General features: G+C 47.2%; 1 protein-coding gene across 3 annotated transcripts in view; it reads left to right on the top strand.

Annotated features, from left to right (window-relative positions):
* The first annotated feature begins 2508 nt into the window (after positions 1-2508).
* Positions 2509-12769, top strand: part of OTOL1 (otolin 1) — a 102906-nt gene continuing 92645 nt past the window's right edge. For 2 of the 3 annotated variants that reach the window (XM_029616416.1, XM_029616411.1), the window contains exon 1: positions 3634-3695. In XM_029616416.1, coding sequence (XP_029472276.1) covers positions 3692-3695 — 4 coding nt within the window. In that variant the 5' untranslated portion in view covers positions 3634-3691. Of the gene's footprint in view, positions 2530-3633; positions 3696-12769 lie in introns of those variants that run through there. The other variant, XM_029616413.1, reaches the window with a different exon arrangement.

The raw sequence follows: 12769 nt of genomic DNA, 5'->3' as shown, positions 1-12769 counted from the left end.
GCCAAGCTCAAACCCAATGCATTTTACAATAGGCCTAATACCATATGGGTTCAACATGTATTTTTGCAGGGCTTTCTGGTTAGCACAGCATCAGTGCATGTAAATATAATATATGTATTGTTGTAAGTGATATTTTTACCTCAAAAGACTTTGAAAAGTCCTTTTCTCATACAAAAATCTCTCTTCTTAAGCGGTAGAAGCAGTTAAGAGGACATGTAAAAACCGTTAAACACCTAATTTTTGTTGTATGTGTAGGGAGGGCTGAAAGGAGAGGAGCAAGGCTGTAAGTTTTGCCTTGGATGCCTAATACCTTTGCACTGGTCCGTTCCACATGCAGACCCCATACCATTCACCCAACGTCCATATCCCCAAGGGGCAGATGTTGTGGCAGGTTTGGCAGCTTTCTAGAAATATTATCACTGGCAGTTTATCTGCCAGTCTTCTGGGAATCCTGACCTCTGCCTTCCCTCTTCCCCAGATATTTCAAATCACCAAAAAGGTCAGACTTCAAAAGGGAGCCCCTTTCCCTTGGCCCTCTCCATGATTTGACCTGTGTCCTGCCTGGGGGGCAGGGGACTGCCATCTCGTCCTTTGCCTCAGGTAGAAGATTGACTTGAGCTGCCCCTGGGTGAAAGCCTGGTTATTTTGATAATTGTTTGATTTTGTTATGGGACATGGCTATTATATGTGAAATATGTTTTGATGGGGAAAGTCGGTGCGAGGGACCTTATGGTTGATGATACCTTGCTTTGAAGGTGTTTGTAGTTATTTAATGGAATTAGAAGATGGGGTGGTTTGTGAGTGGGGATGGGTTGGCAGGAGAGAAGGAGGTATTTTATTTTAATTGCTGTGTTTAGTATTTATTTATTAGATGATGTCTTACTGTAATCATTTTATTGAGCTTTTATGCTTATTGTCTATTGTATGACTTATATGAGCAATACGTATCCTTCCATGGGGATAAAAGAAAGCTTTGTGGGGCTATGGGGCTTGGGGGTGATGGCCCTCATTTTTAGCAGGGCTACTACAGCCACAACAACGATGGGGCCAGGGGTGGGGGGTGGGATTGGGACTCTGGTGAGTGGCTAGTAACCTTAGCTGAGTACGGTATATTCAGTGGGAGGCTTGTCCTGCTGAATATTCGGCTAAAGCAGGGGTGTCCAAAAATAGCCACAAACGTGAGTATGTGGGCCACGTGCAAGCAACACAGATTTTAAAAAGCGCGAGGAATAAGGGGACGGGGCATGGCCGTTCTGGGATGGGACCAAGACTTACGCACAGAACTCCAAATTTTAAAAACAAAACCCGCAGCACGCATATGCTAGATATCCGTGCAGCTTTACTGCTGCTCCTGATGAGGAGCAAGTCTGTAGATCTCACGTTTTAGGGCTTATAGGACAGGGTGAGGGGTCTGGGTGAACTGGGCAGCGTGCACGACGAAGAACCAGAGGGATCTGAAAGACCTTGCTACTAACAGGACAAACTGGTGGGCTAATTGGGAAACTGGGAATGTGACTTGCGCATGCATGTTTTAAAATCCGCTACCGTACACGCATTAGTTGTGCTCAAGCAACCTCTTAAAATTAGAAGCATACTTACGTGCGGTTGGTGTATTTTTAAACATACGCGAGTAAGTGCGTGCACGATTAAAAATCCAAGCATATCCTTACTCGTGTGCCAATATGCGCGTGGATGGGCACATGCGCGCTTGTTTTAAAATTGACCTTGTACAGCTCAAAATATCCAAACATTTATCAATCATTAATTATCCATTTACAAAAGCCCATTTATACATTCAGGTCATCTACTAAAAAATAAATCAGACCCAAACATATTTCCTCAAAATGCCTTTGAATTAGCATTTATCTAAACATCCACTTACAAATTCATATCCATGACAGTTGCTTTGAAGCTTCATTTTATGAGCTGAGTCCTGAAAGGACTTGAAGTATTGCATGTTGCTGGTCGGCCATTTTGTTAAGCTGGATTGGTCCCTTTTGAGAAAATTTGTAAGGGGATGTTTAGATAAATGCTAATTCAAAGGCATTTTGAGGAAATATATCTGTCAGTTTGGTTCTGATTAATTTTTTAGTAGATGATATGAATGTTTGTGTAACTGGGCTTTGTGAATGGATGATTGATGGTTGATTGATGTTTGGATGCGTTAAGCTCTATGGGGGTAGATTTTACAAACATACGTGCGTGCCTCCATGTGCACGCGCTACCTGGCGTGCGCACAATTTTATAACATGCGCACGCTGGAGCATGCATGTTATGAAATCCGGGCCGATGCGCACAGGGGGTAGATCTGGCCAATTTACACACGGCGACAAGATCAGGCCTCCCCCAGTTGCCTCCCATTCCACTCCAATTAAGGAGCGGACTGGGAGGGAACTTTCCTACCCCCCCTACCTACCCTCCCTCCCTCTTCCCTTCTCCTCCCCGACATCTTAACATGGCCTACCTTCTTTAATAACTTCATTATTCTCTCTCTGTTTTACAGGTTCTGGGACAAATTTTTAACATTACGTAAGTATTACTTATAACTTTTCCCACAACCTTCAGGGTCCATTCTATATAAAATTTGTTTCTTTGTTTTAAATATTTTTCCTACCTTCTTAGCTTGAAATTAGTATTACGAGTCTTCTTCCAGGTGAGTTTTGTACTTTCCTTTCGATGTGTTTTCTGGCCTGAATTGTTAAATGTGGTGTTGAATGCAGTTCAAGGGTTACTCACTTATGTGCGTTGGACATGCCAATTTTTGGAACATCCTCTCACACTGGGCCTGTCCTCCATCTATTCTGATCCATCTCTGGTATGAACCTACCACACTCACTTAAAAAATAAAAGAGGCTGACTGTTCTCCTTCACCGACCTTCCGTGATGCTACATCGGTGGATGCCTCATTTGCTAGATACCGACTATGTTTCTGTGACAAATAGTTATGACAAAGAAAAAGCAAAGAAACATGTTTCCCTAACTTTCCTATTTTTTATTCACTGAAGAATTATTATTCGGGATCCTTTAACCCTACCATCTAAAGAAATTATTTTATTTGGCAATTCAATAAGATAAATTGGTTTCCTGGTCTCTTCTATGTGCTTGTCACCACCTTCTTCATAGACTGCCAGGGACTGAACATTCCAGTCACTCATTACAGTGTTAAATAAGCCTTAGGGCAACAGAAAACCTGTTTAAGTTCACCATTCCTTTCACAAACGCATTTTTTTCCACTCAAGCTCCTATCTAGTTGCAGAGTTAATTTATGTTCCATTTCTTTTCTTTTGTTTAAATTTACTATTTTTTTTCTCTCTAATTTGATTTCCTTATCTTCTCATGAAAGGAATATTTTACTTTTATTTGTTCCTTTTAGCTCTTATCATTTAGTTTATTTCCAAAATCATCAAAACACATTTATACTTTCACTCATACGTCAAATTTGGGTTTCAGCATCAGGCTCAGCTTCCTTGTCTCTGTCTTGTAATGTAATTTACTGCTACCAATCAAGTTTATACAGTTCTCTGAAAAGTACTTCAAACTTTAAACCTGGGAGCAGCAGCTCACATATAATGCCTCCTTCCTCCATCTTTCTCCAATGATTTGACAGCACCAGTCTTTTTTTTTTTTTTTTAGGCATAGAGCCTGCAGTAAACATTCAGTTCCCTTAAAGGGACAGTACCACTGACCACCAATGAGTAAGTAAATATAATTTGTATTCCCTTTTCACAATATCCTGAATGAATATGCATGAGAGAAATTTGCATGCAAGTGAAATCTGCAGACACATTTCCTCACTTGCAGGCAAATCTGTTCATGCATATTCATTAGGGATATCCTGAAAACTCAGCTGGCTTATGGCCCTTGAGGACTGGAGTTGGAAACCACTGGGATAAAGTTATCTGGATAACTTTACCTAGATAATTATGAAGGACATTTACTAAGCTGCAGTATTTAAAACTTGTTTTTCAAAAATACTTTGAGGTCATTATTCAGCAGTGTGGCGAGCGGACAATTTATCCGGTTAATGTCAGCCGGATAATTGTCAAAGTTATTCAGCGGAGCATTGCCAATTAGGCGCTTTGCTGCATATAGCTGGATAAACTTTGGGACTGCTCACCAGCATGACCAGATAAGTTATCCAGCTACCTCTGAACATGGCCAGAACATCCCCCAAAATGCCTCCAACTTATCAGGCTAACTTTTATATGGTTAAATAGTGGATGCAGTGCAGGTGTGCGATGAAAAAAAGCCTGAAAGGAAGGAGTTGGGGCACAGCTGCAGTCTTTATTTCCCTTCCTTCCTGGCCTGCAGGATGTCCTTCCACCGGTGAGGGAGGTGGAGGATCAGAGAGCAGTGCTTATCAACTGCTGCTGCTGCTTTCCTCTCTGCTGGCTCTCCTCTGCAACTGAAACTGCACAGGGAACGGTAGTCCTGTGAGACCTGCTGGCCCTGTACAGTTCTGATTGCAGAAGGAAGCTGGCGGAGAAGGAACCATCAACACCAGGTAAGCGCTGCTCTCGCATTCTGCCAGTTTGAGGACATAGGAGAGAGAAGGTACAGCTGAATGTGCCAAGGGAGGCTGGACATGACTGGAGGGAGAGGAGAGGGAAGAGTACGTGTTGATTACAAGAAGGTAGGTGAGAGAAAAGGTACTGATGCCAGGGGTGAGGGGGAGGGGGTGGATGAAAGGGAAGGTGATGATGGGAGTGGATGGAGAGGGAAAGGGATGATGATTCCAGAGAGTGGGGAGAGGGCAATTAGGAGAAGAGAAGGTGAGGGTGCCAGAGGAGAGGGAAGAAAAGGTGAAGATGATGCCCGCTGGTAAGAAATTGTTCATGTGCATGCGATGCAAAGAGCTCCTGTCTCTCAGAGAACAAGTCCGATCTCTGGAGCTAGAGTGGCAGACCTGGAGGAGATGAAGCAGACAGAGAGGTATATAGATGAGACCTTCAGGGTCATAGGAGCCAAGTCCCAACTTCAGACTGGCAGCCCTGGTGCTGCCTTGGAGGAAGAAGGTCTCCTGATTGGAGAACATCAACCTGGTGCAGCAGGAAAGGATCCTTTACCAAGGACCTGCTCTCCAGGTGGTGCATTATCCTTTCACACCAAGAATGTGTCTCCAAGGCCTACTGCCCAGGAGGGAAGGGTTAGGTTGGCCATTATAGTTGGTGATTCGATTATGAGGAATGTAGATAGCTGGGTGGCTGGTGGGTGTGAGGATCGCCTAGTAACATGCCTACCTGGTGCGAAGGTAGCGGACCTCACGCATCATCTAGATAGGATTTTAGACAGTGCTCGGGAGGAGCCGGCTGTCGTGGTACATGTGGGCACCAACGACATAAGAAAATGTGGGAGGGAGGTTCTGGAAGCCAAATTTAGGCTCTTAGGTAGAAAGCTTAAATCCAGAAAGTCCAGGGTAGCATTCTCTGAAATGCTCCATGTTCCACGCGCAGGTCACCAGAGGCAGGCAGAGCTCCGGAGTCTCAATGCATGGATGAGACAATGGTGCAAGGAAGAGGGATTCAGTTTTGTAAGGAACTGGGGAACCTTTTGGGGAAGGGGGAGTCTCTTCCGAAGTGATGGGCTCCACCTTAACCAGGGTGGAACTAGACTGCTGGTGCTAATCTTTAAAAAGGAGATAGAGCAGCTTTTAAACTAGAACAAAGGGGAAAGCCGACAGTCGCTCAGCAGTGCATGGTTCGGAGAGAGGTATCTTCAAAGGATACTAATGATGCATTAGAATTAGGGCATCCCGACAGTGAGGTTCCAATAATAAGAAAAGCAGTCCAAGTGCCTCTAACTAAAAACTCTCCTGAGCTAAAAAATTCTTATCCCTATCAAGTAAAAAGCAGAATGAAAATACTAACAAAAAACAAACTTTGAAATGTTTGTATGCTAATGCCAGAAGTCTAAGAAGTAAGATGGGAGAATTAGAATGTATAGCAGTGAATGATGACATAGACTTAATTGGCATCTCAGAGACATGGTGGAAGGAGGATAACCAATGGGACAGTGCTATACCGGGGTACAAATTATATCGCAATGACAGAGAGGAGCACCCGGGAGGAGGTGTGGCGCTTTATGTCCTGCATGAGACTAAATGCACAATCGAATCTTTATGGGTAAAAATCCCTGGTGTGTTGGGGAAGACTATAGTGATAGGAGTATACTACCATCCACTTGGCCAAGATGATGAGATGGACAGTGAAATGCTAAGAGAAATTAGGGAAGCTAACCAAATTGGTAGTGTGGTAATAATGGGAGATTTCAATTACCTAATATAAATGGAGTCAAAAAGGTTTCCCAAAAGAGTAATAATCCTAAAAAAAAGGGGGAACCAAAAAACTCACTACATTCAATAGTAGTAAAGCCTAATTGAAGGTGTCAGCAAGCCAGACGTTGTGTCTACAAAGAAACCAACCGGTCTTTTCTATCATTCACCTTCATTGATGTAATTTTTTAGAAAAACAAAAACCCTTTATTATTTTTTAATCTTCATAATGTCCAAAAATGTTTTTATGTCCTTATTTTTAATTTAATTTTATAATCCTACCGGCCAAGAAAAGGTATGTTTAATAACAACAGCCCGTAGTGAAAAACTGAAAAACCAGCCCAATACTTATAGATAGCTACCATTTTGCACAGGACTCAGCATCTCAGCAAACATCTCACAGGAAGTGGAACTGGAATCTTGAACATAGCCGTCCTTTTAAACCATGGCAAACGTCAACGTAATGAGGTCAGCAGAGATCCTACAAACATGAGTGAAGCTGTCAAAATTAAAATAAACGGCCAGAACTAACGATGATGACATACGTTGACGAAATTGTCTGTCTCTATATGATTTCAAGTCCTGATTCACATCAATTCTAAACAAAAAAGCAAAAAAAAAATATATATATATATACCGAAAATACCACTTTTTCTGTTTTTTGCTTTTTTGTTTAGAATTGATGTGAATCGGGACTTGAAATCATATAGAGACAGACAGTTTCGTCAACGTATGTCATCATCGTTAGTTCTGGCCGTTTAGTTTCATTTTGACAGGAAAGCCCCTGTGCGAGGAGGCTTCAGGGCTGCTGCAGGGCCTGAGAGCTTGCATCGTCTTACAGGCCTCCTCCCTACCGATGGCTTTCATTGCTAATGCTGCTGCCACTTGCAGACGACTCTTGGGCTTGGCAGCAGCCGTGAGGAGAGGCTGTGTGCACAGGCCAGTGACGATTGCCATTGCTCCCTCCTCACCCACCACTGAACTTACCCAAGAAAAAGATATTGTCCCTGTCATCAGCCTGACATTTCGTCTCACCTGTTGTCATCTACCTTCGGCCCCGTGCCCAAAGGAAAATGTTGATGCTGACCCTGGCCAGGGGGAAGTTTGGAAGAGGGGACTGTTTGAAGGACGGGATTAGATGCAGGAGGTATTTGAGGGTTGGATCAGCTGGAGAGAGATTGGCTGTGCAGGGGGGAGAGAGGAGGAAACGACAGAATACATAAGAGAGGAGCTGGAGATTAGAGGGGATGAACTGAGGGGTAAGGGAAACTGGGAGAAGGGTTGGAGGGGAGGCTGGAATGTGAGAGAAAAAGGATGGGGGATGAGATTGAGGAGGGAGTGGGGGATGGGGTGAAAGGAACTGAATAACAGGATTGGTTATAAGAAATTGGGAGGATCGTGGCGACTGACAGAGCCGCCCCCGTAACGGCGTGACACCCGCGATGTGCGGCGGCCGCCGGGTGGGGGGGCAGGAACGCATTGGGAGGAGGGGGCGGGTCATCAGCGGCGACAGGCGCGCCGCTGGTGACGCGCCACAAACGGGGGCGCCGCGTCATCGGCAGGCGACAGAGGCGCGGGCCTATGACGCGGCGCCCCCTTTAAAGGGGCCGCGAGCGAGAGCCCCTGCCCTTTTCACCCCTCGGCCGGGACCAGGAAGGCAAGCGGCAGGAAGGCGCGGTAGCGAGCGGCAGGAGGCGATTCGGCAATTCGGGCCGAGGCGATTCGGCCGGGGAAGGCAGAAGACAGCGTTTCGGGCCGCGGCGATTCGGCGGCGACGATTTGGTCGCGGAAAGCAGGGGAGAGCGATTCGGGCCGCGGCGATTCGGAGGCAGCGATTCGGCCGGGGAGGACAGGAGGGACTCAAGCGTGCAGCGCGGCAGCCGGAGGGCCCAGCAGCGACCAGGAGGCTCGGGTGCCACGTGGAGCAGGCCGACTGACGGAGGGAGCAGGAGCGATCTGGAGAGCAGTGGGAGCCACGTGGAACAGCAAGTATTAAAAAAAAAAAAAAAAAAAAAAAAAAAAAACTGGTTAAACAATAGCAACCATGACTATGAGCAGGCAAGCAAGGAGGCGGCCTAGGTGGATGGGGAAGTCATGGGCTTGAATCCCAATGAGTGAGGGAATTAAAAAAAAAAAAAAAAAGGGGGGGGGGGACCTACCAATCCCCTAGGGGTAAGAGGAGCGGAAAAAGGGGCAAAGAAAATAAGCAAAAAAAAAAAAAAAAAAAAAAAATGTATACATGTATATATGTATAATATTACAGTGCGGGCCGCCCCACGAGATACAGGGAAGTAGAGAGGCAGGAGGTTACAGAGGCTACAGGGGAATGTAGAAGCACGGCATGAGCACGGCGGCCAGAGCAGTCAGTGCCGGCGAAGGGGGGGGGGGTAATGAGCGGGGGCTGAACCCTGGGCACTTGAGGAAGGGCCCGCGCGCCCCGGGGGCCCGGGTTGCGAAGGCCGCAGAGGGGCGCTGGTCAGCCGTTAAGGGTGCGAGCAGCACGGTCCTCGGCAGTGGGGGCATATGCGGCATGGTATTGGAGGCCGCTATATATAAAAAAAAAAAAAAAAAAATGTATGTGTATGTATAGATAAAATAAATAGACATGTAGGGGTGTGCATATATATATGTCTATAGATGAATAAATAAATGCAGAGGGAGGCAGATGTAAGATGATAGGAGGGAGGGGGGAATGCTAAAAGAAGGAGGGAGGGGGTTAATTGATGCATATGGAGGGGGGAACTGAAATGCGGGATGAGACGCTGGGATTGTAAATGTTAGTAAATAATATGAAATGTTATGCATGGCAGCAGATTGATGGTACGGACGGCAAATGTCAACCCACTGATTTTTTACGGCAGTCATAGGCAGTCATAGGCAGCATGTCCCCCCGCAGAACAGCAAGAGTTTCGCAGACGGCCAAGACAGCAGGCAGAAAACGGATGGTGACTAGATCTTCAGCACATGCGAAAGACAATGACAAGAGGGGAGCGACCCCAAAAACAGCACCAGGGAGCTCACGCGGTGCGAAGAAAACAAGAGGAGTGACCAACAAAGGAAGAAGGGGCACCGTGAGGTTAACAGACCAGAGAAGAAAGGAACAGCAAGCGACAGAAGTCGAGGAAGTAGAAGCTGTGGAGGCGGTGGAGCCAACGCGTGGGGAGACGACCGGAGATGACACTCAAAACGGAAGGAGTGCGCACGTGCCAAAGGCAGAAGGACAAGGGGGCGCCCGAGGACTTTCGCCGCGCCACACCAGCGGCTGGGAGGGAGAATGGTGCGCATACAGAAGGAGTCACCCGAACTACCAGGGCGGCGGGCCACGGCCATGGGAGCAGTGGGGATATGACGATCAAATGGATCACCGGTGGCGGAATCTGGACAGTGCAGAATGGTACGACAGCCACAGACCGGGATGGAGTGAGACAGGTCAATACCACGGATGGGGTCCGGCGAGACGACCATGGGAGTGCCCACAGGAGGAATGGTCCAGACAACAAGTCCGGTCTCCATGGGGACCCCGGCCGGGGCCACCTCTTGGGGCATCACGGTATCAAGAAGGCGAGCAGGAGACGTGGTCCGGCAGAAACACGGGTGCCGACGGAATAAGAGCGGACACGCTAATACAGACTTCGGATGCGATACGGACAGAGAGGCAGGCAGTACCGGGCGGAGCCCAAGAGCAGCGACGTGATGAGGAACAGCCATCCACTAGTCAAGCGGCACAGCAAGCACGGGCTGTACAAGGCAGTGCGGGTGAGTGCGGGCACAAAGAGGGGGACAACGGGCATAAGACGACGCCCCCAGGGTCAGGGCACACGGGGACGGAAGGTAACCAGGTCAACAAAAAAAGCGCAAGGCGAAGCGCAGGCGTAGGGCAAGCACCAGCTCTGATAGCTCCACAGGATCATCATCGTCAGAATCGAGTTCAGATGATGAACAGCACGCAGCGATTAAAACAATAGATAAAGAGAAAAGGGGGCCACCGGCACTCACTACATTATCGGAACTCTGGGAGGAAGTGCCCAAACAACTGAGGAAGAAAATATGCAGGAGAAAGTATATTGATATATTCAGCATCCTGCAAGGGAGAAGAAAATCTGGCGAACGAAAGAAGTCGAAAGACTCAACCACAACAAAAGATAAAGAAATCAGAATACCCAAGAACATAATCAACTGGACGAAGGCATTCTTATATATGACTAGCGTCGTAGGGCGGAAGGACCCGTCGCAATACGGACCCATGCTGACATATGCGGTCCACATCATGAGAACATACCAACAACACGAAGGCTGGTCATGGTTGAACTATGACGAGAAGTTCCGCGACAAGATGGAGGAGAACCAGCACATGACTTGGGGAACGCAGGATGTCAGCCTCTGGATCGAGCACATGACGCGCAAGTCATCCGACCAAGGAATGAGAGCAAGGAGCGCAAGAAGGACATCTCCGTATAGGCAGACCACTAGACAGGCAACGACGCACGATAACACTTGTTGGCGGTTCAACAAGGCCGTATGCTCATTCCAAGATTGCAAATTCAAACACGTTTGCACTAATTGCGCAGCCCCACACCCAATGATAAAATGCCCAAGAAGGGCAACGGAAGGGAGTAAGGCTAAAGCAAACTGAGAATCGGCGGTTCGGAAAAGCTCCGTCACCAGTTAATCTGGAGGCTATGGAGCCATGGCTGGACTTGTACCCGGATAAACAAAAAGCAGACAAAATTAGACAAGGATTCAAGGAAGGCTTCATCATCCCTTTTCAAGGACGCCTGATAACAAAAAGCGCAGGCAATGCCCCCTCAACAACAAGATACGAGGACATAGTCCACGAAAAGTTGGAGACGGAACTATCACTCGGCAGGATGGCAGGACCGTTCACGCAGCAACCTTACCAGCACATGTTCATATCACCATTAGCAGTAATCCCCAAGAAAGAAAAAGGAAAGTTCCGACTTATACAGAATTTGTCATTCCCACCGGGCCAGTCAGTAAACGATCACCTCCCCCCGGAGGAGTGTTCCGTGCAGTACGCGTCATTTGATACGGCAGTGACGATGTTACGGACATGCGGAAGGGGGGCCATGCTGGCAAAAACTGACATAGAGTCTGCATTCAGGTTACTTCCAGTGCACCCGGATAGCTTCCCGTTGTTGGGATTTACGTTCCGTAATCAGTACTACTTCGATAAATGCATGCCCATGGGGTGTTCAGTATCATGCGCATACTTCGAGCTATTCAGCTCATTCCTGCACTGGGTGGTAGCGACAAGGACGGAATCCAAAAACATCATCCATTACTTGGACGATTTTCTATTCATTGGTCCACGAAATTCTTGCGCATGCGGCGACATGCTGGCTGACTTCCAGAGGGTGGCAGAGGAATTCGGAGTGCCCTTGGCAAGCAACAAAACTGAAGGTCCAACAACGATCTTATCATTTTTGGGAATAGAGTTGGATTCCAAAAAGATGATAGCCAGACTACCCGAAGACAAACTAGGCAAGCTGCGTGACATTTTACAGCAAACGCTTGCAGCAAAGAAAATAACACTACAGGTCGCGCAAGCAATCTTGGGAACTCTGAACTTCGCTTGTAGGGTGATACCCATGGGCAGAGCCTTCATGCGAAGGTTAGCTACAGCGACAGTAGGGATAAAGAGACCACATCATTATCTTCGAATATCGAAAGAAATAAGAGCAGACTTCGAGATATGGAATTCCTTCCTAAAGAATTTCAATGGCGTGGCAGTCATACAGGACCCACCAATGTCAAGCACAGAATTGAACATACAAACGGATGCGTCAGGCGGTTGGGGGTTTGGAGCACTATGCCAAGGAGCGTGGTGTGCGGAGCAGTGGCCAGAGGACTGGAGAGAGAAGGGTATAACAAAGAACATAACCTTCCTAGAGCTGTTCCCCATCTGGGTGACGCTAGTATTGTGGAGCAAGAAACTTCAAAATAGACACATTATTTTCTGGTGCGACAACCAAGCGGTTGTTCATGTTCTGAACGCGCAGTCGGCAAAATGCCCAATGGTAGTCAACTTGCTGAGGGAGATAGTGCTAGAGGCTTTGCGCCACAATATAACACTGAGAGCTAGGCACGTCCCAGGGGTTCTGAACGGCGCGGCGGACGCGTTGTCTCGTGCTAAATGGCATCTATTTCATAAGCAGGTACCCACGGCGGATACAACAGCAACTGCAATGCCGGCACAACTATGGGAAATTGGTCGACAACAACGAGGGAACTACTCAGCAGATCGGTAGCACCGTCAACCTGGGCGTCGTATTGTAAAGGATTCGAGGAGGTAACCAACTTTCTACAGAAGAACGGATGGAAACAAGGTCCAGCCGCAGAGGAGCTGATGATCAAATTCATAGACACGGCTATAGAGAACGGAGTTTCCAGAAATGCTGTTATCAAGCGGCTAGCAGGAGCAGCTTTTTTATTTAAGGCACGCGGGTGGGGAGACCCCACAAAATACTTCATTATAAA

This window comes from Rhinatrema bivittatum, chromosome 9 (genome assembly GCF_901001135.1).
Source record: "Rhinatrema bivittatum chromosome 9, aRhiBiv1.1, whole genome shotgun sequence".
NCBI classification, from domain to species: domain Eukaryota; kingdom Metazoa; phylum Chordata; class Amphibia; order Gymnophiona; family Rhinatrematidae; genus Rhinatrema; species Rhinatrema bivittatum.
The sequence above is the reverse complement of the archived record's forward strand: the minus strand, read 5'-3'. Positions and strand labels throughout refer to the sequence as shown.